Here is a 26345-nt window from a genome sequence, read left to right as displayed (position 1 = left end):
TGCAAGAAATGTATCACTTTTATTAAGAAACAATGGTTGTACAATTTAAGATAAAAACCAGGTGTCTGATGAGTTGTTTCAGAAGGTAGAAAATTGCTCTTTGTGAGAAATCATGGTAAAAAGACTCATTCCATTTGTTGGGCCAAACATTTTATTCAGAATCTTCCTTTCCTTCTTAACTCTCTGCTCAAATAACTCATAAGGCTGGAAGCCGACATTTGATATTTACACAGCTCAAAATCTGAATGCTCACTAATGTTCTACATCCTCCACCGCTGTCTAGTCCCTCCTCCTCCTCCAATCTTTGTTCTTAAATTGTAATGCTGAATCAAGAGCTCAGAGGCTGAATAAATCAAATCCCCACCAGCCCTCCCCTAGCCCCACGCCACATAATCTGTTAGGAAATCCTACTTTGAAAATCATCCTCTTTTTTGGAGGAGGATACCATTCTCTGGAATGAAAGCAACTAGCACAGAAATGACTTGTGATTGCAAGTGATACACAAAGACAGTTTTATTGCTCTGGGGAGTAACTACTGCTTCTCTTGTTGTTTCACGGGAGTCTTCTTTACATCTGAAAAGAAATAAATAATTCAATGTGCCAAGGAACTGTTACAGCCTTCTCCTTTAAAAAATGTAAGTCATGACTTCTAAATGTAGACCAAGCTCTTCCCCCCTACCTATCTGTGGTACCCTTGTAGCTTGCCTTACTTGATTGAAATTGAGGAAATTTGGTAGGATGTTTAGTGATTTCATAGGTAAAGCTCAGGGAAGTGGTGTCAGCATGATACCGAGACGACAAAAGGACAATGTGCCCCAGGCACCAGCCAATACAAACCAACTACCTATGGTGAGGTTAAGGGTCACCCCAAGCAGCCTACTTCAGAAACTTCTAAGAATCCTAATAGAACCCTGAGGGCATGTCCCTGCACTGAGCACCAAATGATGTAAGACGCTAAGTCTATAATTCTCTGCCCTCCTCGCACCAGGTAACCAGAGAGCAAAAGCTGCACCCCCCCCCATCCCTGGTGTATATCCTCCCTTCTGTCTCTGGCTTAGAACCTTAGGAATGTTTCCTCTTATTTGTGTTCCTGCCAACCAGCTGATGAAGAGTGGGAACAGGAATTAGAAGCCATCATCAGGTGAGGGAATAAGATCTTAGCAAGCGTTCATTTACTCCTGGGATGCAAGTCAGACTCTGTGCAGGGGCTGGCAGTACAGAACTGAGTGAGATGTCATCCCTGGTCCCTCTCTTCTCTGCACTGTCCACTGTGAAGAAGCTGCTAGAAAGAGCACACTACAGAGTCTCCCACCCCAGCCCGGTACATACTGAATGTATTCCGACACTTATGACTAGTTCTTTTACTGACAAATATTGTTTATACTTATTTTCAAATGTCACACCAATCAGTTAGTAACAATGGATTTTATCTATACTGACAGTTCTTTCAACCTAAGAATGAACTGTCACAGATGAGTTCCCCGCACACTTTTCAGGATAAAGCTATTGAGAATAAAATGCTTTGTTTATCTAATAAGGGCAGAATTACTCATAATTCTATTTACTCCTAGCCAAAGAGAAAAAACTACAACAAATGGAGGATCTCGATTTCAGATCTCCATGCCATTCTTCTCCATGTGCATCTGTCAGATGCTCAGGTCTTTGCTACAATGTCTGCCATGCCAGCTGGTCCACCGATGAGCACGTCCACTGGCCCAGAGCTAATTTACTGGTTTACGGTTATTCCCGACCTGGTGTTTTCCACCTCCCCTCACCACAGGCATCTGGCACTGCGAGCAAAATCAGCTGGAGGTAGTGTAAAAAGAGTAAAGTATGAAAACTACTGTTTTCCAAATACAGACAGGAACGGTGGTAAGGATTCTCAGCCCCACCCTGAGCTGTAACAGAAAATATTAACATTTTTACATTAACCCTTCACATTCATACTCATTACACATATACTCATATATTCCGCCAGATATTCTCATCCTCACAGACACCCCCACCCCAGTATCAGTGCTTATAACAGTGTATAACAAAATACATGCTACACAGATATATATACCCTGTAAAAATCCACAAAAACACCCAGAAGCCCCAAAGAATAGAGGCATAAACAGATACAAGAATAGAGCTGTTACTCAGCAGAAAAGTATCCAAGTGAACGGAGGCTGATGAAGAAACTGGACATGGGGGTTAGGAAGTTAAAAAATATATGCAGAAGGGAGGAAAGGCACTCAGGAAATGACCACAAGGTATTTATTAGAATCCTTAAAATATATCAGGTCATCTTCCCAGAAGAATGGAAAAGGTTTGGTGGAAGTGGCACAGACCAACTCAGCTTTCACGGTTTTTCTTCACTTGACGCAATGACCAAATTCAAGCTCCACAGCATTTCATTTTGGATAACTAGGCAGGAAGAAGGTACAAAAAAAATCCAACTATTTGAATTGTGTCTAAATACTTTAGAACTTGATAGAAACTTATCAAGTGCATTAATGGTTTTAGTTGGATAAAAAAGCAAATAAAGGGTCAAAATAAATTCCTATTAAAAAATGAAAAAGCGTTTGTAATGTGACAAGAATTGTAGTAAAGAATAGACATTAAATTAAAATAATTCACATGTCCACTGTTTTCTCCTGTTACCTCATCTAGGACTCTGGTCAAGCTGCGAAGTGGGCACAGAAGTACACACACACACAGTATGTTTTCTGGCTGGTCTCATTTGTTATTTGATCTTCTAAGGGTTTTGTTAACAAACTATACCCTCTATCTGTGGGGCACAAAATTACATAGTCTTGACCCAGAGAAAGAGGAGACGACTTTAAGAGACCTTTCTCCTCCAGTTAGTAGGTATCTGACCCTCTGCAAAACGTTTTTTTTTTCCCTTTTAAAAGGGGCTGAAATCAATTTCAGCCTGGATTGAAAACTAAGTTAACCAAGGGGAATAAATTGTTTTTAAAAATATTAACTGGTGTCTGTTAGATGTATTTCCTTATATCCAAAGACGAGAGATAAAAGCCAATTCCCACAGCACGTCCGGCATCCTGTTCTTACACGCGCTCATTGTGTTGTACGCGGGCCCTCATCTGCCCACACGTATCCTCCTGTTAATAAGACCAACAGAGGTATTCAGACTGAGAGGAACACATATTCACTAAAACCAGAATTTAAAACCTAATCGGCTCAGTTAAATGCTGTCTGTGTACATCAACACTGTTTCGGTTACTAGGAAAGGTAACATTTCCCATCGACATAAAAAGGGTGATTACTATAAATGTAAAGCTTTGTCCAGAGTTATCCTGTCAAGACTCCAGATATGCAGCTACCAAACAGCCCCGAGGGACAGGTTCTGCTATGAAACAGTAAGAAAAGTAGCTTTTGTTGTTGTTTAAGAGGGTATTTAACACGTGGTATTCATAGCACCATCAGTCTGAGGACCTCTACATAGTTCAAGGACAGTACCTTTCGAGTCCATGCACAGGTTCGCGCCTCATTCAGCATCGCTTAGCACAGACCCTCACTGGCACCGCACAGCTGTCCATGTCCAGATCAACAAATTGATCTGAAAACCCTCTAACTTTGGAGAAACAGTAGCCACATTTTAGGTATCAAAAACCCCAAGGCAGCTTAAGAGACCTCCCCAAAGTGACCCAGTGGTTCTAGGACACTTATCTCAGACCCTATCAGAGAACAGCTCGACAGTGGAATAAACACACCACCCCCTGGGCGAGCCCAGGAGACGCAGGGAGCAGCCTCTTGATCTAAGAACACAGCCTGCATCCAGTGCAAAAGGAGAGGCCTCTGTCCGGGTGCAAAGAGAGGAGCTGGTGAGTCTGCTGGCCTCCAGAGCACGTACCTGGGTGAGGCGGTGGAGGCCCAGGCTAAGTGAAGAACAGAGATAAAAACACTCACTTCTGTGCTCCATTCTCCTCTTGAGTGATCACAAACCACACAAGAGCACACACACACACCTACACACACTACCCTGACCCTGGTCCTCTCTCTCAAAAGTATCACATGGGAGGAAAATTGGACCTTTGAGATGATTAGCAAAAGAGGGTCATGTTTCTACATATAATAAACCACATACCCCCGCATAGTGATCAAGAACATTAAGATGCCTTATTAAAAAAATAAATAACGAGAAAAACTTTCCATGTTGGTTGTGATTTGGCCCGATTGACGCATCACACCCACTAGAAACGGGTTTACTCATTAGCCTGACTGGTCATGACTCTATCAGAGATGCCGGGCAGAGCTGAATCTCTCTGGGTAAGAAGCCTTTCAAAGACCTGCCCACTTGGAACCAGCCCGGCAGGGGAGCCGTGGCTCTCTGGGTGCCACCAGGGCCAGGCTTCTCCTGGCGTTAACCATCTCAGCTCCAGGCTGATGGGCTGCATGTAGAAGGCTGGGAGGAAATGTCTGTCTTTCCTAATTCATACACAACCTCTCTTTCTTATTAATGTTGAGCCATAGAGGGATGCTGCAGGTTTGTTCTAAGTACAGAACACAGGAGGTGTGAAAGCGTATGACTTCTGCGTAGGAAAAAAAACCCCAGCAAAACGTGGAAAAGGATTCCCACCGGGCCTGCTCCGGTGTCGGCAGGGCTCCTGGGGACGACCACTTCTCTCCCAGCACAGCAGAGAAGGTCCAGCCCCAGGGTCACCCGTGTCTCTGTTCCTTTGGCCACTTGTTGTTCCTGGTGAAGGTGCCTCAAGTGTCTGACTGACTGAAAAGTTCTGCTGAGGGGTGGCAGGGTGACAGAACAAGGGGACAAGGCCACAGAAGCATAATGACTGTTGTGGCCGGGAATCTTCAGAACAGCAACAAAAGGGATCATCTTGTCCGAGACCACGGATGTAAAACCAGCAGCTCTGGGGACGCAGACGTCAGTAAGCACAGTGCTGAATATTCTGGTAAACAAAACATACACCAAATGGACCGGCTGTTCAACCATAGAGAACTGTTTTTTCTGTTTCAGGGTTGAGGGGCTTCTAATCCAGAGTCCATAAATGCCATCTTTATAGTCATGAGAAACCCGAGAAGTCCCCTCTCTGAGGATTCTCTGGTGCAGGGCTGGTTCGATGCGTGGGGGGTAATTCGGCACGAACCAAGGTGAAATGGTGGCCGCATCCGGCTCCCCTCTGCCTCCGGTCTCTCAGCTCCAGGCAGGCGTCAGTTCTTCTTGTCCTCCTTCTGAGGCTGGCCTTTGCTGGTCCCCAGGTTGTTCCACACCTCTGTGTACATGAGGGTCCCAAGGAAGACAAACAAGGTGCCCAGCCAGTGCCACAGGGTGAAAGGGTTCCGGAAATACAAGATGGAGAAAATGAGGCTCACGAACTTGCGGAGAGTCACGACGAGCGTGACGGTGAGGGAGGCGCACTCTGTGGTGAGGATGAACACACCGCGGATGCACACGTACCTGGAGGGGCGGGGTTAAGGCGGTTTTCGGTGGACTACCGAGAGGGCAGCGGCAGAACCTGCTGGCAAGGATCTGAGCTTCAGTATTCCTACTGAGGGAACCAGAAAACGTGGGGATCAGCTACGGCTGCTCTGAGGCTCTTCCTTGGCCGAACACCCTGCAGAACTCCCGTCCCGCCATTCTGGTTGTGGGGCCTAACGTCAAAGGGCCTGAAGCCCTCCTATGATTATTCTGGATTCTTCTCACAGTTCACACTGAAGGCTGTCTCCCTAGTAATGACAGAGGGTAACTCTCAGTAAAGGCGATCACATCCCTCTTTATTTGATCTGGTCCCCGGTCCTTCCACCCCCTCCTCTACAAAGAATCTCTCTCTGTAGGGCAGTCCTTTGAGGTGACTTCAGAGGAATGAGGTCAATCTCAGTTGTTTCAAAGATGATTTTTAGAAAGGGCTTGAGGTCATTCAAAAGAACGTTTTTAAAAAAAAGTAGGTTTTCATTAATTTGAAATTTTTTGCAGAATTTTGAGACAGCCTGTGAAATATCCTAGGATGGTAGAAATCACAGAGCATTGGTGTCATATGCTAATTCTTGATTACCCACTGATTTCCACACCTGCACCTAGAGCTTCTCCTTCATGGTGCCCTGTGGCCGACTGACCCTCCGACCACCACTGTCTCTCCGGCCCCCCACAAAGGAGCTCGCTGGCTGGGCTTGTCTCCCACTTACTGCAGAACAGATCAAGGCAAAAACAAAACTCATGTCACTGCACCATTAGAAGAAAAGGATAAACTTTCCTGGGCCAAAATAACACAGAGATGACTGGATGGCAGAGGAGTGCAAAGGATACTGAGTGATGACATTCATGAGGAGGTAGAACCACATGATGGGCACTGTCACACCAATGCCTGGAACTTGATACAGTTCTGCAAAGATTAAGAGAGGACAGTTGCATCACTTTTGACGTCTTAAGTCTTCATCTTTTTTGAATCGAGTAATACAGGTGAACATAACAGAGGCAGCAACGTTCTCTCTCGCAGAGACATTTGGACCTTCCACCACTTTACTTGCCTTGATTCCAGAATATTATCAGCCTCAAGAGTCATTTCACTGGTTCCTTAAAACAAATTATAATTTATTTTACTTTTAAAATAGACTCTTTACCATTTGCCTGAATAGGACCCCACTTTACAAAGAAAGACTGTGAAACACAGAGAAGTTCAAAATGATATGGTCTTAACTGACCATTAATACAAGATGAGAGACAACCTATAACTAAATGCCATTTGGAAATATGTTCAATACTGCTAGTAACCAATTCTAAGTTATACAAGGCTGTACCATTCTGTATCTATTAAATTAGCTGTTAAACATTGATAAATAATATCCTAATCTGGCAAAATGGTGGTGAAACTGGCAGCCATTCAGTGGGTGGTAGCATAAATTGGTGTTTTTTTAAAAAATCAATTTCACATTATGTATCAAGGGGCCATAAAAGTATTGCTACTCACTTTTAGGAGTTAATCGTAGTTACCTTAAAAGAAGAAAAAAGTTCTACATGCATCGCAGTAGTATTTGTAATAAGGAAAAACTCTGAATCAATCTAAATGTCCAATGATAGAGCAAGGACTATGTAAGCAAAGATACTTTAACTAGATGAGGCATTATATATTTGATATAAACAAAGATCATACACAGTCACATAAAAAACTCAGAATGAAAGTGAGAAAGCAAGTGTAAAATTATACCTACACAAGGATTATGACTCAGACTGAAAGTGAAAAAGCAAGTATAAAATTATACCTACACAAGGATTACACAAGAATATATGTAAATAGTGTTGGGAAGGACACCGATAAAATGAAATTAGCTCATGGGTAGGGTGATCGAACTGTACCTTTTCTTCCTTTAAATACATACTTATGTTAGCTTTATATAATGAGGCCTACACAGTACATACTTGGGAGGAAATAAAATATCCAAGATCAAAGAAAATAAGGACATATACACCCTTGAAGGGTCAGTTTTTCTGAATTGCTGAATTGTTTGGGGCTTTGAATTATACAGCATAACTCAGGAAAGTCTAACAAAGTGATGTTGCAATCTGGTTAGTAAATGAACATTAATTTTCTTTTGCAAAAAATAACATTTCATATACCTAAATAAAGATAACTTGTTATAATTGTATGTCTGACTAGTGGGAAATCCCAATATTATACTGTCTCTGAAACACTTAGCAAGTACTGAAATGAAAAGTAAGCTACCAAGTGTTATTACTATTTAATAACTTCAGAGATCCACTGTATCAGTTTGCTGGGGAAAGAGGCAATTAGAAGGGCTTTATTTAGACGAATGTTCAGTGCCCTTAGGAAATTCTAGGATAAAAGGTTCATCTCAGACACTTAAGCAAGAGAAAAAAATGTATACTTAGGGGTGATTCTAAGGAAGTTGAAGGCAGATTCTTAAAAAAAAATTATATAAATACCCATCCCTGCAACTTTTAGAAGGAACATTCTAGTAACTAAATCATTATTAATCCCAAGGAATTTGACAATGTGTTTATTTCAATAGCCCTTTGCTATGTGGGGGCCCTAAGAGACCTGAAAAATCACTGCATCAAAAATCAGCTATATGTCAATTATATCTCAGTTTAAAAAGTCAGAAATGACCGAGTAATTCAGAGCCTTAAAAACTTTCTTACACTCTACCTTCATTACACTTATTTGTGGGCAAATGGGAGAGGCAATTTTGCAAACAGAGAACAACCACAACTTCACAGTCCACAATCAGAGAGCAAACAAATGTTCACTGAGCAGCTACTGTCATTCTATGCAACACACTTGCCACTTTAGGTCTGAACAACATAAAGCCTTAGTTTTAAAAATGTTTCTTTGAAAGAGGCTCACAGATGTAGAGAAGGAAATGGTGGTTACCAGTGGGGAGAGGGAAGGGGGAGGAGCAAGATGGAGGTGGAGGATTAAGAGGTACAAACTGTCAGGTATAAAACAAGCCACAAGGAGGTATTGTACAACATGGGGCATACAGCCAATATTTTATAATAACTGTAAATGGAGTATAACTTTTAAAAATTGTGCTATATTTTATACCTGTAACATATATTGTACATCAACTATACTTCAATTAAAAAATACGATATTGTAAAATAAATACATAAACTTAAAAAAAACCCCAAAAGACGAAAAATGTTTCTTTGTTCCTTGTGTATTCACTGTCTGTATAACACACATTCTTTTAATAGATAATCAGATTATACAAGTAATTTCTCTCAAGTTAACTGGCAATAGCTTATTAAACAACCACTTTAAAAAATCATAGCTAACTTACAATGTAGACTTTTGAACTAATTTTGCTGATTCCTACCGCCTACCTACTCTGTAACTAGGAAAAAGCCCTGTTGTCATTTTCACCCTCCTGGCTCTGAGGTGGCTCGGCCTGGATCTCTAAGCAGATCTGCCTTTCCCAGCAGAGAAGGATGAACAGGAGTGGAGAGAGCTGGACCACTGCCTAACTGTTCAAGGCTCCAGTCTCTGCAGTGTGTTATTACTATTCATTTGCATTTTCAGAATATCAAACATTCCACATTCAAATGCAAACACACAAATTCCAAAGCAAAATAGAAAGTTTGAAGATACTGTCTTGTTTCATTTGCAAATAACTGAAAAGTGCTTGTAAAAGCTTTTGCTGCTGCAACTACAGATTAATGGCCCTATATTCCTGGAAGGTGGAATGGGGACGACTTCAGGGGGACAGACAATTTCAGGGGGACAGATGATTTGGATAAGATCACGAAAAAATTTCGAATTCCCAGTTTATCCCTTTTCACTCCCTTCCCCCACTGGTAACCATAAATTTGTTTTCTATGTCTGTGAGTCTGTTTCTGTTTTGTAAATAAGTTCATTCGTCTTTTTTTTTTTTTTAGATTCTACGTGTAAGTGACATCATGTGGTATTCTTCTTTCTCTTTTGGCTTACTTCACTCAGAATGCCTTCGAGGTTGCAGATACTAACTAATATATATAAAATAGATGAACAAGTTTATAGTGTATAGCACAGGGAATATATTCAATATCTTGTAACCTATGGTGAAGAAGAATATGAGGACAAATGTATATATTCCTATGTGACTGAAGTATTGTGCTGTACACCAGAAACTGACACAACATTGTAAACTGACTGTACTTCAATAAAAATAAATTTTAAAAAATCATGAAAAAAGCAGTGGTCAAGTCAAGAGTAAAACTGAGACGTTGCCTCTGAAACTCTCAGGTAGTTCTACTGAATAACCCCAGACTCACCAGACTTATTGAATAGAACTGCATGGTCATAAATATCAGATGCCAAGAAGATGAAACCAGGAAGTGGAAGGGCGTGCTATGGGAAGAAACATTTCACGTAAATTTAACTGCAAAAACATTACAGAATAATTAGAGTATCTTTACAATGATTGAAGGTTCTACAAGTTGTTTAACAGGCAACATCAAGAAAGGCAAGTCAGACTTATTAAGTTAAATGTATCCAGTGCTACTGACCACCTGACACTGTATGGTATGATATCAACCCCCGAATTACAGTCTGTGCCCTGTGGAGTGTGATGGTCCCTAACACAAAACTAAAAAAGAGAGCCAGCACCTTTTTACTCAACAAAAGAGAATGGGAAATGTAAACACACAGTCATTCTAACCTAACGATTTGCCACATTTTACTATTTTTGAGACCAGTTAAGCAAATATAATGGATTTAAAAATTATATGGAATGTGAAGGCAGATTTTAGCGTGTTCAGGAAACTAGTGGGAAAAGAGAGTGGAGAACAATATGATGTCAGGGAAAAAGAAAGGAAGACAAGAATAAAGAGAGACTGAAGAAGGAAGGGGAAACAACAGGTAAGCAAAGATTAATGGGCTTGGCCACAACCCACAACCACCACCACCACAATCATAATAAGGAATCACAGCTAACCTTAACCAAGCAGTTAACTATGAGCCAGGTATTGTGCTAAAAAAAATCATGTGAACCAAACAGAATGTTCCTTTATTTTAAAAATTCCTGGCCACATACTCTAGCTCCCAATTAAATATCTCAAATTGCTCATCTGACACTTCAGTACAAAAAGTTGGCAGGGAAGGAATCCCTGAGGTTGTTGAATCTGGAGGCAACCCTGTCACTGTGACCTTGAGGGGCTGTACTTTGGACATTTTTTAATAGGAAAGAGGGGCGAGAAAGAGGAACACTAGAGGAGGTGGCTCTAGATCAGCAGTTTCAAACAAAGAAGAGTGAACGTATATAATTAACTAATTAAACTCTCCATCAGATGAATAAAGCCCAACTGAGGAACGTAACTCCTCAAACCCCATCCTCCTCAGCTCTCTCAAAGGCCTGCCTGCATACATGCTCCTTGGCTTGTGGTTCTTGGACCTTCTATTCCCGTTTCAGGTTTCCATCTTGGTTTTAACTTGATTTCATCTGTGGGAACCTTGGGTTCCTTGTCCCATGGGGCAGTACCTGGTTAGCAGACATGTTCTGTTTACACTGACTGATTATGATCACCTCCTGTAGAGGACTGTGGCAGTCTATCAAAAGTGCCAGAGTCCGTGGGTCCCAAGGCACCTTACTGGATAATAAATATCAGAAGGATGGCATATCATATTTGAAATAACATATCACATATATGTAATTACATATGTGTACATACAATAATAACTCAGTGATTTTCATCTTCCCCGGGTTCAAGAAATCGCTTACATTATAAAACAAAGCCTCCTTGGAGTGTTTTCCGAATTGTTTGTAGAGAGTCTCTTGGAAAATACCCATCCTTGCTGACATCAGAAGAGCAAAAGTCAGTGCCCCAATACCTAGAAAGCAAACATCCAGTTACAAGACGCCTGCATTTGCTAACTGCCAGATCTTTTCTTAAAGAACACTTACTAAGTTCTACAAATATTACACACTAAATGTACATGTACAAAATTTAAAAAGTAATAAAAACCAACCACAATATTACCATCCTATCCTACACAGTTTGCTACGGCTCTCTATGCATACTTATGCATATATTTAATGCTAAGACATGATCATAATGAATATATAACTTTGTATCTTGCTTTCCTAACGATTTTCCCCTAGATTTTCCTTCAAGTCATTCATTAAAATTTTTTCAAAAGTATGATTTAATAGCTGCATATTATTCTTTCATGTGGGTGTACCATACTTAGATGTCTTACCATACAAGAAGGGTTAGATTACCTCCGAGTATTTCATCATTAAAATCAACTTACATCCTAGTATATAAATCTTTCAAAAAAATGTTGATTATTTCCTTAGGATAAACACTCATAAGTGGGATTACTGAGTCAAAGGTTGTAGACATTTTAAAAAATTCAATACATAATTTTTTTTCCAGAAAGGCTGTATCAATTTACCATAAAATTATATGAAAATAGTCGTCTTACTGCCCCCACCAGCAGCAGTGAGAATAATTATTTTTTATCTTGCCAATATAATAGACCAAAAATAAAAAGGTACTGCATTTTGGCTTCAATTTGCATTTCTCTGATTATTAGACTGAACATAAGATGACTGGACATTAATTTTTTTCCCCATGAACTGTGTGTTCGTACCTTTTGCAAGTTTTTCTCATTAGGTAAAGTATTTTTCTCAGAGCTCATAAAGATCTTTCTATGTAAAGAAGAGCAACCTAAAGGGATAAAGTTTCAAAGTCAAGAAGCCAGAAGACAGCTCTTTCATGGCTCCTTCTCTTCCACACAGTCGGCCCCAATCTGCTACTGCCGTCACTTAGCGCACCTGGGAAGGCGTGCCCTCCTGTCTCACACCCAGTGAGGGCAAAGCTCTGTAGGAGTTGTCTGATTAATTCCACAAAGAGCTACTTGTATTTTAAAAAATTCTCCAGGAGATTCCGATGATTGGTCAGGTTTGGGAACGTTGCCATGTGGAACAGCTTAGGAAGAAAATTAATCTAAGATTTAGAAATGGGTCCCTTGGAAATTTCAACAGTCAACTGCTGTAATGTGCCATCCCTTTGTAGAAGCTTCTGCTCAGCAGACAGATCATAAAGAAATGGATGACACTCTAAGCACTGCTCCCAGAGAGCATGCGGGGCAACCAGACACGGACTTTACCCTAAGCACCCAAGCCACTGAGGAAAACATCCATGTTGTAGAACACACCACCGTGAACATGGACATTTCCTCTTTTTCATTTCTTGAACACTAAGGTTCAGAGATACATTATCCCAGGTGCCTCTCTCTTCCACGACACAATTTGTTTAGCCGAAGCTTCTTGCCAAGAAACATATCCCTCAGGAGCAAACTTTGAAAACAGAACTGCAGAGGCAATTAGCTTCATTGTAATTACTGTACTTGCCTAGCAACCACCATGCAAATGCCTGGAATCCATCATTCTCACTCGAGCTGGACTCGGAAGTCTAGGAAATAAGAAAAAATACAAGGTACAGAGACCACAACTACCTGCAAGGGGCCTAGATACTAGGGGAACATTTGTGAGCCATTTCCCTCCACTCTTCTCTTTCAGAGGTTTAAACCCTTGTGTTACATGAGCATTTACATTTATTGTATCATTAATAAGTACCTGGGCCCCCATGGCAAGCAGTGAATATAAATGATTTGTGAGTAGATTCTTACCACTTGCTTTGCTGACATGAAAGTGCAAATAAATATCCCCACAGACACCAGGGCAATGGAGGTATATTTGAATATACTGTATCTGCAAAAAGAAGAACAAGAAGACTTTAGGGAAGTACAGATATGAATTTCCACATGATGTGTACAGTCAGGCAGCTCATGAGAGTGCAAATCACCAAAACACGGTCAAGGGGAACCACTTCCCAGTAAGTCTGTGTGTCAAAGAATCAGGATGCTGACTGGTTCTAAACAACCCCCTTCCTTGGTGCTGTTTAGAACAGTTAGTTACCGATAGTTTGTGGACCAATAGATTATTTCATCAGGAAATCAAAAAAAGACACAGACTGGACATGAGAGTCCATCCTGCTCTGGACTCCAAATGAACGCCTGACTGAGATCTTAATGGACACCTGTTGCTTTTCTTGGCTTCTGGGGCCCAAACCGGAGTGTGAGGAGACCCACCACGCAGAGGAAGAACAGAGCCTCGGGGACGAGCAGCAGGATTCGATACTCAGAAAACAATTCAATTGACCGTGTTCAGGGAGGGTACTGTTCTTATGCTTTGGAGTGACTTAAATACTGTTTTTAAATGTTGGCGTAGTTGAATAAAGGGGGCAATATTAAACTAATGGGGCTATTAGCACGAATAACAGTGGCATTTCACATTAACTAAAATAGCATCAATTAACATCCTTCTCAGGCTCTTGGTGATAAAGCAAAGGGCCTCAGGCATAAATGAAAACCTTATACACATCTGAAGTTTCCTACTCAAATACTCTGCATAGTTTTGCTCACAGCACCTTATAAAAAGGCCAACAAAACTAGGTAAAAAGGCTGAGCAAGGAACCAAGGGCACCACGGTAGAGAAGAGGGGTGGGAGGAGGGAAGAGGCACTCCTAGGGGCGGATAGCAAAATCAGGGAACTCTTCAGTGTGGGAAGATCAGAGAGAGAGGTTTGTAATTCAGGCCTAAAAAATAGTGAAGGCCGTGGTTAAGGTGAATATAGATTCGGTCTTCAAATCCTGGAATGAGGAACACACTGTGAACCTGAAGGGGCTCTACTCAAGGTAAATAAAAGGAGATAAAAAAATTACTAATTCTTGATCTTAGATAGTTTAACTTGGGGAAATTCCTGCTCTCTGACTGATAAACACTGAAGAAGGTTTAAGATGAGAGAGATTTAAGATGACAGACTCAAAACAAGTCCTTAAGGAAAACTGAGATGTTTGAGAAAGGCCCCTCAAATTTCGGGGCACTATCAGGAGGATACATTCCTTTTATAATATGTTCTTTTGTATCCCTGTTATGAGTCAAACAATCAAAGGTTAGAAAGGCCGTGGTCCGTCCCAAGGTGAACTTAACACTACCGAGAAGCACAGGGGTCACTTTGAGGGTAATGATGTTGGCCACTACTCAAGCATGCTTGAAAAGGGAGAACCTAGAAGAGGAACCAGCAGCAGCGGTGCTCACCTGGGGGAACATAAGCCTCAGGAGATGAACGTCAGGAGCCTAGTAGGACAGGACAGTTGTCCTTTCAATGACACAGCCCTTATTACTTAAAAATTCTTGGTTCCCACACTGAACTGACAGCTACTTTCCAAGCTGCTTTGAAAAAGCATCCCAGCACTTCTGATATTTCCCAACCGCCCCCCGAAGACAGCCACTGGTGACAGCCCCAAAGAACAGCCCTGAAGCTTTTCATCCCGTCTTCGCGGCCACCGGGGCCTTTGTTACGGATTTTCCTTGCAGTATGTGTGAGGGTCCCTCAGTTCACCATGTAGTCCTGATGAACGCCCCCTAGGACAGCGCCGGCCCTCGGAACTTCTGTGAGTGTGGAAATGTCCACATTGGGGCTCTCCACTGTGGTCACCACTAGCCACATGTGGCTACTGGGGACTTAAACTGTGACTAGTGAGATGGAGAAACTACATATTTAATTTCATTTACTTTTAAATGTTTAAATTTAAATGTAAATAGTCACATGTAGCCAGTGGTGACCACATGGGACAGTGAGGTTTTAGATCAACTGGCTTCGGAGTTTAGTGTGGAACTAAGGATTCAACGATGACAAGAGCTACTTAGTTCTGCGCAGAGAGAACACTGCGGCTGCTCTCACTGGCCCGCTGCCCTGGGAGCGGGCGGCATCGTCACACAGAGAACTAGGGAGCAAGGCAGACGGCCGGGCAAACGCAGCACCGCGGGGAGAAAGGGAATCCCCACCAGCTCACGGCTGAGGCTCAGGATAGCCTTCCTGCACGTAAAATATTAAGGAGTATTGCTTACCTTTTCTTCAAAATGATAATTCCTAGAATCATGTTGGCAATTAGGGAACCCTGTAAAAAGAGACAACAGAGCTTCAGTGCACTAGGGAAAGAAAACTGCATTAATTTAAGATACATATGAACATGGACAAGAGGGGAAAACAGGTGGAAAGGAGGGCGTTAGGATGGAATGATTAGCAAGGTTCATTTGTTCTTATGACGGCAAAAAGTACAAACCATAAAAATCTATCACACAAAATAACAGGAACTTTTAAAGATGACAGAGAATAAAAATGATCACTTCCCAGTAAGTGGTCATAACAGAAGCTAAGGCTGGCAGGAATAAATTATATTATAGGCTTATCTTTGCCAAAGTTTCCATCTAATTTATAGGAGCATTTATTTATTTATTTATTTAGTTCTAAAAGCAGTTTTATCAAAAGCAGTTCTTTAAATGCAAAATTAAATAACTATTCTTGATTGGTTTACAAGGGTTCACATGGTACACAGTGAGTTAGACCGAATTTGATACATTTAGCTAGTGGTTTTGGATTACAGGAGCTCTTTATTAACTTCTCCTCACCCACAGTTTTACTGAATGAAATTGTGCAGGGATCTCTCTGTTCTCTGGAAAGGCATCAATCAATCAGCAAGTGTTTATTGAAAGTCTACTAGGTGCTTAATGCTTTGAAGGTCATCTTAGTAATTATGATCAGCTCTGGAAAGTCCCATTAGGAATAGCATGTTCCGTCTCACAAAAATCTCAGGCCACACAGAGATGATCTAATTCTAATTTTCATGTACTGTGCATTCTTCTGCAAGCCTAACCACACTCCCCCTTGAGTTTCTTTCCTGTTCCTCAGGAAACACTCTGTTCTTATTTATGTACAAACTAAACGTAGATCTCCCACCATGCATGAGACGAAAACCTCTGTTGCTTTGGGAGAAAATCTACCTCCATCAAGAACTTCCCTTTATCCAATTATCCCAAGTCTCTGCTTTCAAAAAAGTCAGAAAAGGGATATACCTATTTCATGTACTAGAGGTAAATGTAATTTTATGAAAGAAACAAAGAGTGATGACAAATAAGTTAAATAACATTCACAGCAAAACTAAATATAAAATTAACCAGATGAAGGAAATTAAAGGTAAAATCTGTTTCCCAAGGAGATATTAACTCTTCCTTTATTAGTCGCTCGTTAAGACCTCTGATAAATAAACGTAAACCACCCACCTTCCCATTTCTCTCTTTTTGCCTCACTTCTAAGATGGAAGCAAGCCTCTGCTTACTCCTCCGTAAGACCTATTCTTGTATCTGAGCCTTTACGTCTTACAGGACCTTTCTACCTCTGCCATGTGTTTAATGCACCCACTTAGCTGCATCTCCCAGAGGAACGCACGCACGAGCGCCCGCAGCACTTACGGATCTAAATATCATGTGCAGCGGCATGGCGATGTTGAGGTTCAGGGCGTAGTTGTTCACCACGCTGACGGTGAAGAACATGGTCACCATCACGGCGTAGTACCTGAGATGCAGAGACAACAGCTCACACCACACAGAATCTGCTATTTCAAGAAAATCAAGTACAGAAGGAAACTCATACTTCTGGATAAAAATGTATTATGCCTGTGGCCTCTGTATTAAAAGATCGTATCACTATTAGAATGTGAAGTTAAAGACTAGGTACATATGAAAATACTTCACAAAGCCAGACTGATGTGGAAAAAGTCTGGACTAAAGAATGTTTCAAGAAACACTATTTTAATATGTTTCAAGTATGCATAGCAATAAAAATGAGGCTTCAAAAAGTTACCTAATATACAGCAATAGGGTTTTTTTTTAAGTGAATGGATAATTTTTATTATTCTGTAAGTTCTTTGTATATAATTTTCATACACGTCTAAAGAACTTGTAAATGGTTAAACTCTCTCAAATATTTCCTCTACAAACTTGTTAATACCATTGTCACTGTTTCTAAAAATATTTGCTCAGTCAACAGTTACTTTTAGCCTAGAAGCTGTTAAAATTACCCCACCTTCTGAACCAGTGGCCTCCAGATTAATGAGGACACCATTTGACTTATATAGATTTGTATTTAAAATCAAGAAACCTGTTTTTTGAGAATTTATAGGTCTTCAAATAACAACAACAAAAGCTAAAAAAAAATCAGTAATCCTAATCACTTAAAAAGGTAAAGGGATAAACACAAATGAAAAATTATAAATAAATAAAGTAAATAATTTTATATTTGTAATGCCCCTATTTTGATCTAGAAAATCCTTAAGATGCCTTTCATACATATCAGCTTCAACCATTTAAAATGCCATTTTTGTAGGTCAAAAGGGGCTGAACATCAGCAATTTCATATGAACCTAATACATTCAAAAAGAGAAAAATACTATTCTTGAAGTACATGGCTAGAGTGCAGGGCAAAGGTGAGTAAGTGGCTGGATATTTTCCAGGAAAGGGTGGAAGTCTTTAAGCACAGGTCCCCATCCTTTTTCACCTTTGCACATCTGGAGAACATGACAACATTGAGTCTCAAGTTATCTTCCCTGACCAGAGCCTGTTTTGCATCCCTGGTTAGGCGTGGCACTGTTTGCCCGGAGAGGCAGCCACACCAGGGCTGAATGAACTCAGTCTGGAAAGTGTGAGGAGCTTTACCACGAATGCAGAGCGCAGAGGGCAGAGTTACTGGTAAGACCTACTTCACAGCCTCTGAATAATACACTATCGGTGATTTCACAAGGTTTCTTGCCCCATTTTCTAAGTCCTGTCTTGAAAAGACGCCATTTGGAGATAAAGTGAGTTCATCAAGTTCTTTCAGGATAATTAGTTTCAGCTATTCTGTACTGCTGCCTGCCTAGCACTGCCTAGAGATCGCTCACGGGAATGAATGACATGAGCGAGGTTTTGATTCTAGCCTCATGGAGAGAAAGCAAAATACCCAGCACACACTGGACATTGTGGCTGTTAGGACAAGATGATGGGGAGCATCCAAGAAGCATCAGAGCTTGGGCTTCACTCTGAACCTAACGGTGACCCCTGAGTGCTTGTGAGAGCAGGTGTCACGAGGCAGTGGCAGGAAGTTGAAATGGAGGGATGAAGAGGGGACAGGCAGGAGGTCAGCCAGCGAGGCTACTAGTATAAATGTCGTGGGGAGAGTGACTACGCCACGTTCCTGAACGACACTAGTGGCAGCCAGAGTAGAAAGAAATAGCGCGAGGAGGAGGGAAAGGGTCAGAGGAATAAAAAAAAAATGCTGGAGCTCCTACTCTGGTGTAAATGCTGGTCGTGGGAGCAGAAAGTTTCATGCAGATACTAAAGTCAATTGTGGGGGGGGGGTAGGTATTCAGAATATTTAGCATCACATTGGGAAATTTTAAAATATAATATTAGTAACAAAATTCAGCCAGATTTTCTAGAGCAAGCTACTCAGGAACACTGCAACATAACACCAACAAGGAGGAATCCTAACCAGTCCTCTGGTGCATTCACACCAGAACGTCCCTCTCAAAGGGATTAATGGCCGCTAGCCTACTAAATACTCCCCATTGGATAAAAAAAATCACACTTTTATTCAAGTCTCTCACGGCAAGAATGCTGAGTCTGCAATACATTGTTTACTGTAAGAACTGCCCTGTTTTTCATTTGGCCCCATGAGTACAGTTACGCAAATTTGGACTAATGGATGGAGGTCTGGAATCAACAGTTTTACCTTACCTGAACTTGCCATTCATTTCCTCTCAATTGATGTGAAATTCACATAACATCAAATAAACCATTTAAAGTGAACAATTAAGGACACTTAATACATTTACAATGTTGTGTAACCACCACCTCTATTTCCAAAAGCCATTAGTTTTTTAAAAGGAGCAATGATACTACTCTTACCATATTTGATAACTTTACCAACATGAAGATAATAACATACAGAACTATTTAAAAATTGATGGTCACACAAGACCTTTAACTGACAGAAACACACACATACACTACGTACGTATAGTTGTCAGAGTTATATTAAGTGTTGTGGCAGGAATTTTATTCTAAAACTAGGCTCTCTATAGTTTCATAATGTATTAAATTCAGAAAATGAATTATTCTACTGATATCTTTGACACAAATCTTGTAAAAAGATGCCTCATTTCCTTTTATATAGGTACCAGTAAAGCTCTTAACTTTAAAAAAGAAAAAAAGAGGGCTAAAAGCGACTTCAAAGGGCCATACCTTATTGGGATAGCTGGCGGCTTCCTTCCCAAATCAGCTTCAAAGAGGAAGCCTTCCACAGCAATAAATAAAAATTGTGCAAACGTCACAATGTTCCCACATCCTGGATGCCTCCTGCGTAGCAAAGAACATAAAGGAAAAAAAAAAGGCATCAAAAAACTGAGAGAAAGGGCACAGATTGTTTTATTGATACCAGGGAGCAGAGATTTCTATTACCCACTGTTCTCCTTTGCTTCAGTTCTCACCTCCCACAGATGACACGAAGAGCACTAGACCCACAGGCAAGATCAGTGGCTTCCCCACTTCACCCCGCCATGGGAGTAGCAGGCCATGGGGAAGAGTCATGCTGATAATGCTTGTTCTGAGAACTGAGATACAGCATTCCCAGGAAACTGCAGAAAGTCAGTCATGTGGTCTTTTTTTTTTTTTTTTTTTTCCTTTTTATGGTCTTGTTAGGATCCTCACTTAACCAAGAGGGCTTTATTCCAGCTCCTTGTCAGCTTAAGCACAAAGCCCAAGGACAGAAATATGCTCAGGTCTCCTGGGATGTTTTCATAGCCTCTGGGCCCAGAATTTCTGAGATGGGTGTCAACAGAAGACTCGTACCCAGTGTTGATGACAAGGACATCCATTACCTTAGACAGAGCCCCCCACGGCAGCAACAATTGGTTCTTGGTGGTGGGGGGCAAGGAAATCTTAATATCTTTGTAAGTATAAAGCACCAATATACACACAGTACCTGAACCCATATACAGTGTATCTGTGGAGGGATGATTAGGGGAAAAAGGGGTCTTTGGTGGGAGTAGTGGGTGATAAGGAGCGATAATGAGGGGAGGTTTGAGGAGCACTGCTGAAGTCTACTATTCTCCACAACCCTTAACACAGACTAGGCACCCAGTGAACGCCCATGGAATTCAATCGCCCTGTTCAGTGATCTGTGTAAGGGTGGGGGGAGTTTTCCGCAGTGACTATTAGGAATATGTCTACAAGGTGGAAATTCCTCTGGCAACCCTCCTGAGGCACTCTGTGAAAGTTCGTCACTGATTACTGAAAACCTGTCCTCCGTGAAGCTCTGCTCAGTCACTGGAAGAAGTGCAAAGTCAGCAGTTACCTTTGTTTTACCGAAGCTTCCAGATTTTCCACATTCCCATTCTTCCCATGTTATGAAATATAGACTTCATATTCTGTATTTTCATCGTAACCAAGACATTTGCTCATAGCTAGTGATTAAAGGGATTTAACTATATTATTATATATTAACATAATGCTATTTATTGAAAACAACTCATTCTCCATTGTTGTATTAACAGGATCACATTCTTGTTGATTTGTTTTGTTTTGTTTTATTGAGGTATAACGTACACATACTGAAAAGCACAAATTTTATACCTGCTTTCACAGATGCAGACAGACACTCAATTAATAGCCCTGTGGCTCAAGACAAGGAGTACTTCCTGTCCTAGGATCACATTCTTAAATACACCCACCCAGCACAAAACTAAGGCCAAGCGTAAGCCATCCTTGTACAGAGCTGTGCTTGCTACCCTTTAGGCTCTACTGCCCAGGACGGTTCCCTGGAAAACCACTGCTTTATATCCAGCTGCACCATTTCTTTTAGCACTCCTTATGTTCAAGGGACAGGGCGCTACGGTGCCGGAATCCATAAATAATCACGTAAGACGCTTGCCTCATTCAGGGAGCTAATTAAAACCATTAGCCTAAATATGAGTGGCAGGAGGAGGAACTCTGGATTGTTCCTAGCACAGTGCTTTTCAGCTCTGGCTGGGCTGCTCTTTTAAAACCCGTCGGCCTGAAAGCCTCACCCTCCCAGTTCTGATTTCTGATAGGACTGGTCTGGGACAGGGCCCTGGAATCTGTTACTTTTGAAAACGTCCCTCTTGATCCGAATGTGCACCCAGAGTTGAGAACCACCAGTGTAGGTCTGGAAAAAGAGCTGGGAGGTGTAGGAGGGGGTGTGAGCGTGCGTGTGTCACAGGGTTGAGAAGCAGTGTTCCCCACGTGGTTAGAAGAACACAGGGACACACAGGACCCAGCTGCACCTCTTACCCTGTGGCAGTGGAAGTTAATTACTCTAAGTTTTCTTATCTTTACAATGTCAACGGAATTAGTGCCTGGCTCACTGGTTTATTGTACAGTAAATAACCCAGTCCCTGAAAAGCTCTTAACAGAGGGGAAAAGACAAAGACTGGAACACTAGAATCTTGCATATTGAAAGGCCTTCAATCTAAGTATAGTAACCCTTTTGAAGACATTTACATCGACCCATTTTTTTCTCTCCTATAAAATGGAAATGTTGTCTAACATCGTTGTGAGGATTCAAAGAGGAAATATGCATCAAGTGCCAAGCACAATACTTAGTCCACAAGGGGCTCGTCACCTTTCTTGCTTTCCCTTCCATTTTCTCTTTACCAAAAGCTTAAGCCAGTTCAACTGGGCACCAGTGTCTGGTCTTCACTCAAGCAACTGAACGAATGTAGGGCTGCCTCACTTGAAGCAAACGTGATCTACAATATTCGGATTGTATGAGAGTTAAAAGTAACTACTTCAAGAAAATGATTCACTTTAAAAGTGTACTTTTCATAGGATATTTTTTAAAAAGTCATCATAATAATTTTTAATTTCATCTGTTTTTACGGAGGTAGGTATTATTATGCCCATTTTATTGCTAAAGACACTGGGGGCCACATGGCACTGAGTTAGGTAAGTCTCCCAGGGCCACCTGGCAAATACATGGTGTTTGCAGACCCCCTTATTATTGCTATTATTATTTTTTTTTTTACAATTCAATGGTTTTTAGTACAGAGTTGTGTGGCCATTACCACACTTCTGTGTCCCAAAATTAAATAATACCCGTTAAGAGTCATTCCTCATTTCCCCCTCTCTTTGACAATTTTAATCTACTTTATCTCCATTTCCATAGGATGTTTATATCTTCCTAATGTACCCACATAATTCGATTTAAAAAAATCAACTTACAGAGCTTTTTAAGAACACACTGCTGTACAGCTACCAATGGAACTATTTATTTTAACTTGGATAATTCATTTTAAAACTTCAGAGTAAAAACTTGAATCCTTTCTCTCTAAATCACTTGTTTTCTTGAACTTTATTCCCCGGGAATGATAATCACTAACTGCAAACGCTTTCCCTTTGAAGTCTCTTTGGCAAGAATCCAAATTTGCACTTCTTTTTAAAAAAAAAAAAAAAGCAACTTTGAAGAGAAAGAATTAGGCAGATAGCTTATGACTTCCATATTTCTTATTCTAGATTTAGAAAACTTACTTGATTAACATCAGGCACTTGATTGGAAAGTAAAACCGGGGAAAGAGAATGTTTCCGATTGTTTTCCTGACGTAAGACACCTCACCTAGTTAGTGAGCCTGATGGGTGCGGATCCCATTTCCAAGGTGGAAGGTAACCTCTCTCAGGACAGAGATCAATGCACTCATTCATTACTTCATGCCCACTCTGTATACTGCATGGTGATTTCCATTTTATTATAGGTCCTAATTATACGTACGAAGTCAGAAAGGAAACCCTAAATTTGTTTCTCCAATTTGAAGGAAAATGGTTAAAAATGTTCACGTCTCTCTAGCTGTCACTTTAGCATTTCCATTCATACTTAGTGTCCTAATTCCCACTTCCAAGGGCACCTAATGAGTCCAAGGAAGCCATGTGAGAAGACAGTTCTTGCTCCATAAAAATTTATTAGCCTTCCACTGTGATGTCCCAAGATAAAGTAACATATTATGACAGGACACATCTACAAAGAAACTTAAAGACCATCTGGTCCAACCGGCTCTTATTATCCTGATCTGAAACACGATAAGCTGTGAGCTGCCCAAGCAAATCAGGAAAAAGCTGCTATTCGGCCTGGGGTACCATTCTTTAAATTAACAAATGTACCCCTTACCACTTTATGAAAACCCATGGCTGTATGTAAAAATCCAGATTTACAAAAAAGATAAGGAATGATGATTTTTTTTTAACAAATTACTCAAAGTATTCTAAATAGAAGCTCCTATAATGTAGAAAAACATTCTGTAAAGTTAGATTTGCCCACAGTTTTTCAGGAACAGCTCAATAAAGCAGGGTCTACGTATATTGAAACAAAAGTTGTTAGGTAGAAGGGGAACTGACTGGGAGCTTTTGATTTGCAGCTGTGTCTCATTTAATCCTTCCATACCCAGTGAAGGCTGGTAGAGCCATCACCGCCTTCTCACAGCTGAGAACAGACTCGCTGAGATCAAGTACTTCAGCTAAGGGCTTACAACTAGTAAAAAGGGCCTTCAGTTGCTAGCATATTTTGATGTCACACAGCCTTTGGCAAGATTTAATTTAACAGCATATTCAACACAAACATTACAGTATTATTCTCTGACCTTCATTTCCATGGCTGGCCTGATTTTATCACATTTTTATATTTTTAAATCCATTTCCAAAGTGACCTTCCTTTGAAGTGTCCCAGCTGACAGCTGGAGACATTTCTTTTCATTTTCATATCCCTCACCACCTACTTCCAAGAATGACAAATGACAGATCTTTATCAACATTTTTTGCATGACACAATTTCAAGCTCTGCAATCATAAAAATTAAATTAAAAAAATTAACCCCACAGAGTTTAACCTTAACTGGTTGCTTCAGAATGACTTAATTAATCAACAGTATCATAAAAATAAAATACATTTTTTTCTAGTAGGCACGTCAGAAACTGGGCTATGGGCTGCTGAAGTGCAAAAATAACAGGAAGGTAGAAAACGGTATTGGGCTAGGAGTTTAGATTCCTGGATTCCAGTCCTGGTTCTGCCAATTAGAAGTAGTAAAAGACCATCTAACTTCTTGGGACCTGTTTGACTTTCAGTAAAAACAAAAATATAATTCTTGGCCTATCTTGTACATAAGATTGTTCTGATGGTCAGTGGAGATAATGTGTAGATTTAAAAACATGGCGCTACACAGCACCATCGATATTATTTCACAAGTGGAAAAAGCTCAGAGATGCTAAATGACTTGAAAAGGTCACAAAGCCAGTGGATGGCAGAGCCAAAGACTGAAACTCATAACAGATTTTTCAGTCCTGAGCCTTTTCCAGTCCACCTGTTGCCTTTTCTGTAACAGCTTCTATTTACTGAACTTTGCACTTTATTGCTCAACATTATTTGCATGCCACCTCAATAAAGCTACCCTGGTGTCCCTTTGAGAAAGAGTCATAATCATTCTCAATTTATAAAGTTACGCCTCAACCTGCATGCTTCCTAATTTAATATCTTAATGCTGAAAATGCTATCTGTGGTCAGTTGGACCTCATCACTGAGAGGTATGTTTGAGTAAGTACTCAAAACCATCTCTAGAGCCAATAAAACAAATGCTTTGCAGGCCATTTTAATACAACTGAAACTTTCTTCGCAGCCTGTACCAAATCAGACTGCTTTTTAAGTCAAAAAGCTTTGCTCAAGTCAAACATGTGGCAGGATGGAGAAAAGAGCTGGAGGAACCTTGGGTTCCGCCACGAGCTCCCTGCTGACCTTGGAAGAAAAGCTCCCCGGGCTTCAATCCCTCAGGATGTGAAACGGGGGTGACGACAGCAACACCCCGAGTGTTCCCCTCGAAGGATGCTGTGAAACTATTGGGCGGGACAGCGGGCGGTGCGCAGAATAACCCAGCAGCCGACTCAGCCAGGTCCCAGGCAGCCCAGAGCCGACCCGGGGCTCAGGCGGTCCCACCCCGGCCCCCGCGCACCTCGGGTAGAGGCGCGGCTCGGGAGACTGACACGCGGGGGCGCCCCTCCTCCAGCTTCTGTAGTGCGGCTAGCGGGGTCACTCACCGGGCCAGGAGCTCTAGGAAGATCACGTTACTGCAGCAGCCTGCGAAAACCAGGCCCACCGCGAAGGCCGGGTGCATGGCCGGGCGGCGGAGAGGAAGCGAGCGCGCAGAGGAAGCGCCCGCCTAGACCGCTACCCCAGGAAGCCTGGCTGCCGCTTCGCCGCGGCACTGAACATCACCACCGTCCCGGAACGCTGCTCTCCTCGGGCCGCCGCAGTCACCCCCTTCCCCGCGGCCGCCACCGACGCTGGCGGAGGAAGAGCTGTAGCTCGCAGGCAGCGGGGGCCCATCCATCCGAGGGGGCGTCCGAGTTCGGGCCAGACTACACTTCCCAGGATGCCGCGCGCCCGTACGTCAGGCTGAGAGGTGCCCTCCCTCTGCCGGGCGGCTCCACCGGAGAGGAAAGGGGCGAGGTACCCGTCATGCCTCGCGCGGCAGGAAGCCGCGGGGCTTGCTGGGAAGTGAAGTCCCAACACTGTAAATGTTATTTCTTTAAGAGGCCTCTAAGGGCTTTGGAACGGATTCGTCCATCATTAGCACAACAAGCTCACAGCTGAAGGCACTAGAACTACAGACTTGTGATTAATTGATCATTACAGGTGTTCTAGTATCTGAAAGTTCTCCTGAATTGAGGGAAAGTAGAAATTCCTCCGAATTTCCTTCTCTACCTCTTAAAATAACATCGGACTTAGGAAGTTTGGGGATGAATCTTGGCTCAGCCTCTAACCAGCTGGACTATCTCAGGCAACTTCTTTGAATCTCCATCTCATCATAGGTGAAGATGGGAACAATAATGCCTATCTTACCTGGTTGTTGTGAGCATTAAAAGCTGTGATCACCGAGGGATCTTGTTAAAAGGCAGGTTATGATTCCCTAGACCTGCGGTGGGGCCGAGGTTTTAAGTTCCCAGG

At 41.7% G+C, this 26345-nt stretch overlaps 1 protein-coding gene across 2 annotated transcripts; it reads right to left on the bottom strand.

Moving 5' to 3' along the window:
- On the bottom strand, positions 1-25770 carry SLC35B4 (solute carrier family 35 member B4). Of its 2 annotated transcripts, XR_004137931.2 has the most exons (11): positions 25436-25770; positions 19590-19703; positions 16782-16884; positions 15381-15430; positions 13098-13179; positions 12820-12880; positions 11182-11291; positions 9737-9812; positions 6272-6347; positions 4586-5425; positions 1-573 (listed from the first exon to the last, which is right to left on the bottom strand). XR_004137931.2 is itself a non-coding variant. In XM_031455395.2 (10 exons), the coding sequence occupies exons 1-10, from the start codon at positions 25510-25512 to the stop codon at positions 5179-5181; spliced, it is 996 nt and encodes a 331-aa protein (XP_031311255.1). In that variant the 5' UTR covers positions 25513-25770; the 3' UTR covers positions 1-5178. The 2 variants fall into 2 exon arrangements, 1 of the variants encoding a protein (XP_031311255.1); XM_031455395.2 differs by having other exon boundaries at positions 1-5425.
- Positions 25771-26345: the final 575 nt, after the last annotated feature.

This window comes from Camelus dromedarius, chromosome 7 (assembly GCF_036321535.1).
Source record: "Camelus dromedarius isolate mCamDro1 chromosome 7, mCamDro1.pat, whole genome shotgun sequence".
NCBI lineage: Eukaryota > Metazoa > Chordata > Mammalia > Artiodactyla > Camelidae > Camelus > Camelus dromedarius.
Note: the sequence above shows the minus strand (reverse complement) of the source record. Positions and strands in the feature narration are given on the sequence as shown.

What these genes read in the sequence shown, in the direction of transcription:
- SLC35B4 (XM_031455395.2), bottom strand. Translation starts at nt 25,512, where the DNA reads ATGCACCCGGCCTTCGCGGTGGGCCTGGTTTTCGCAGGCTGCTGCAGT. An exon ending in AGGAGGCTTTGTTTTATAAT is followed by an intron (nt 9,813 to 11,181) that starts GTAAGCGATTTC and finishes TTCTTCCCATAG; the next exon opens with CACGCCCTTCCACTTCCTGG. An exon ending in AGTTCTATTCAATAAGTCTG is followed by an intron (nt 6,348 to 9,736) that starts GTGAGTCTGGGG and finishes TAATCTTTGCAG; the next exon opens with AACTGTATCAAGTTCCAGGC.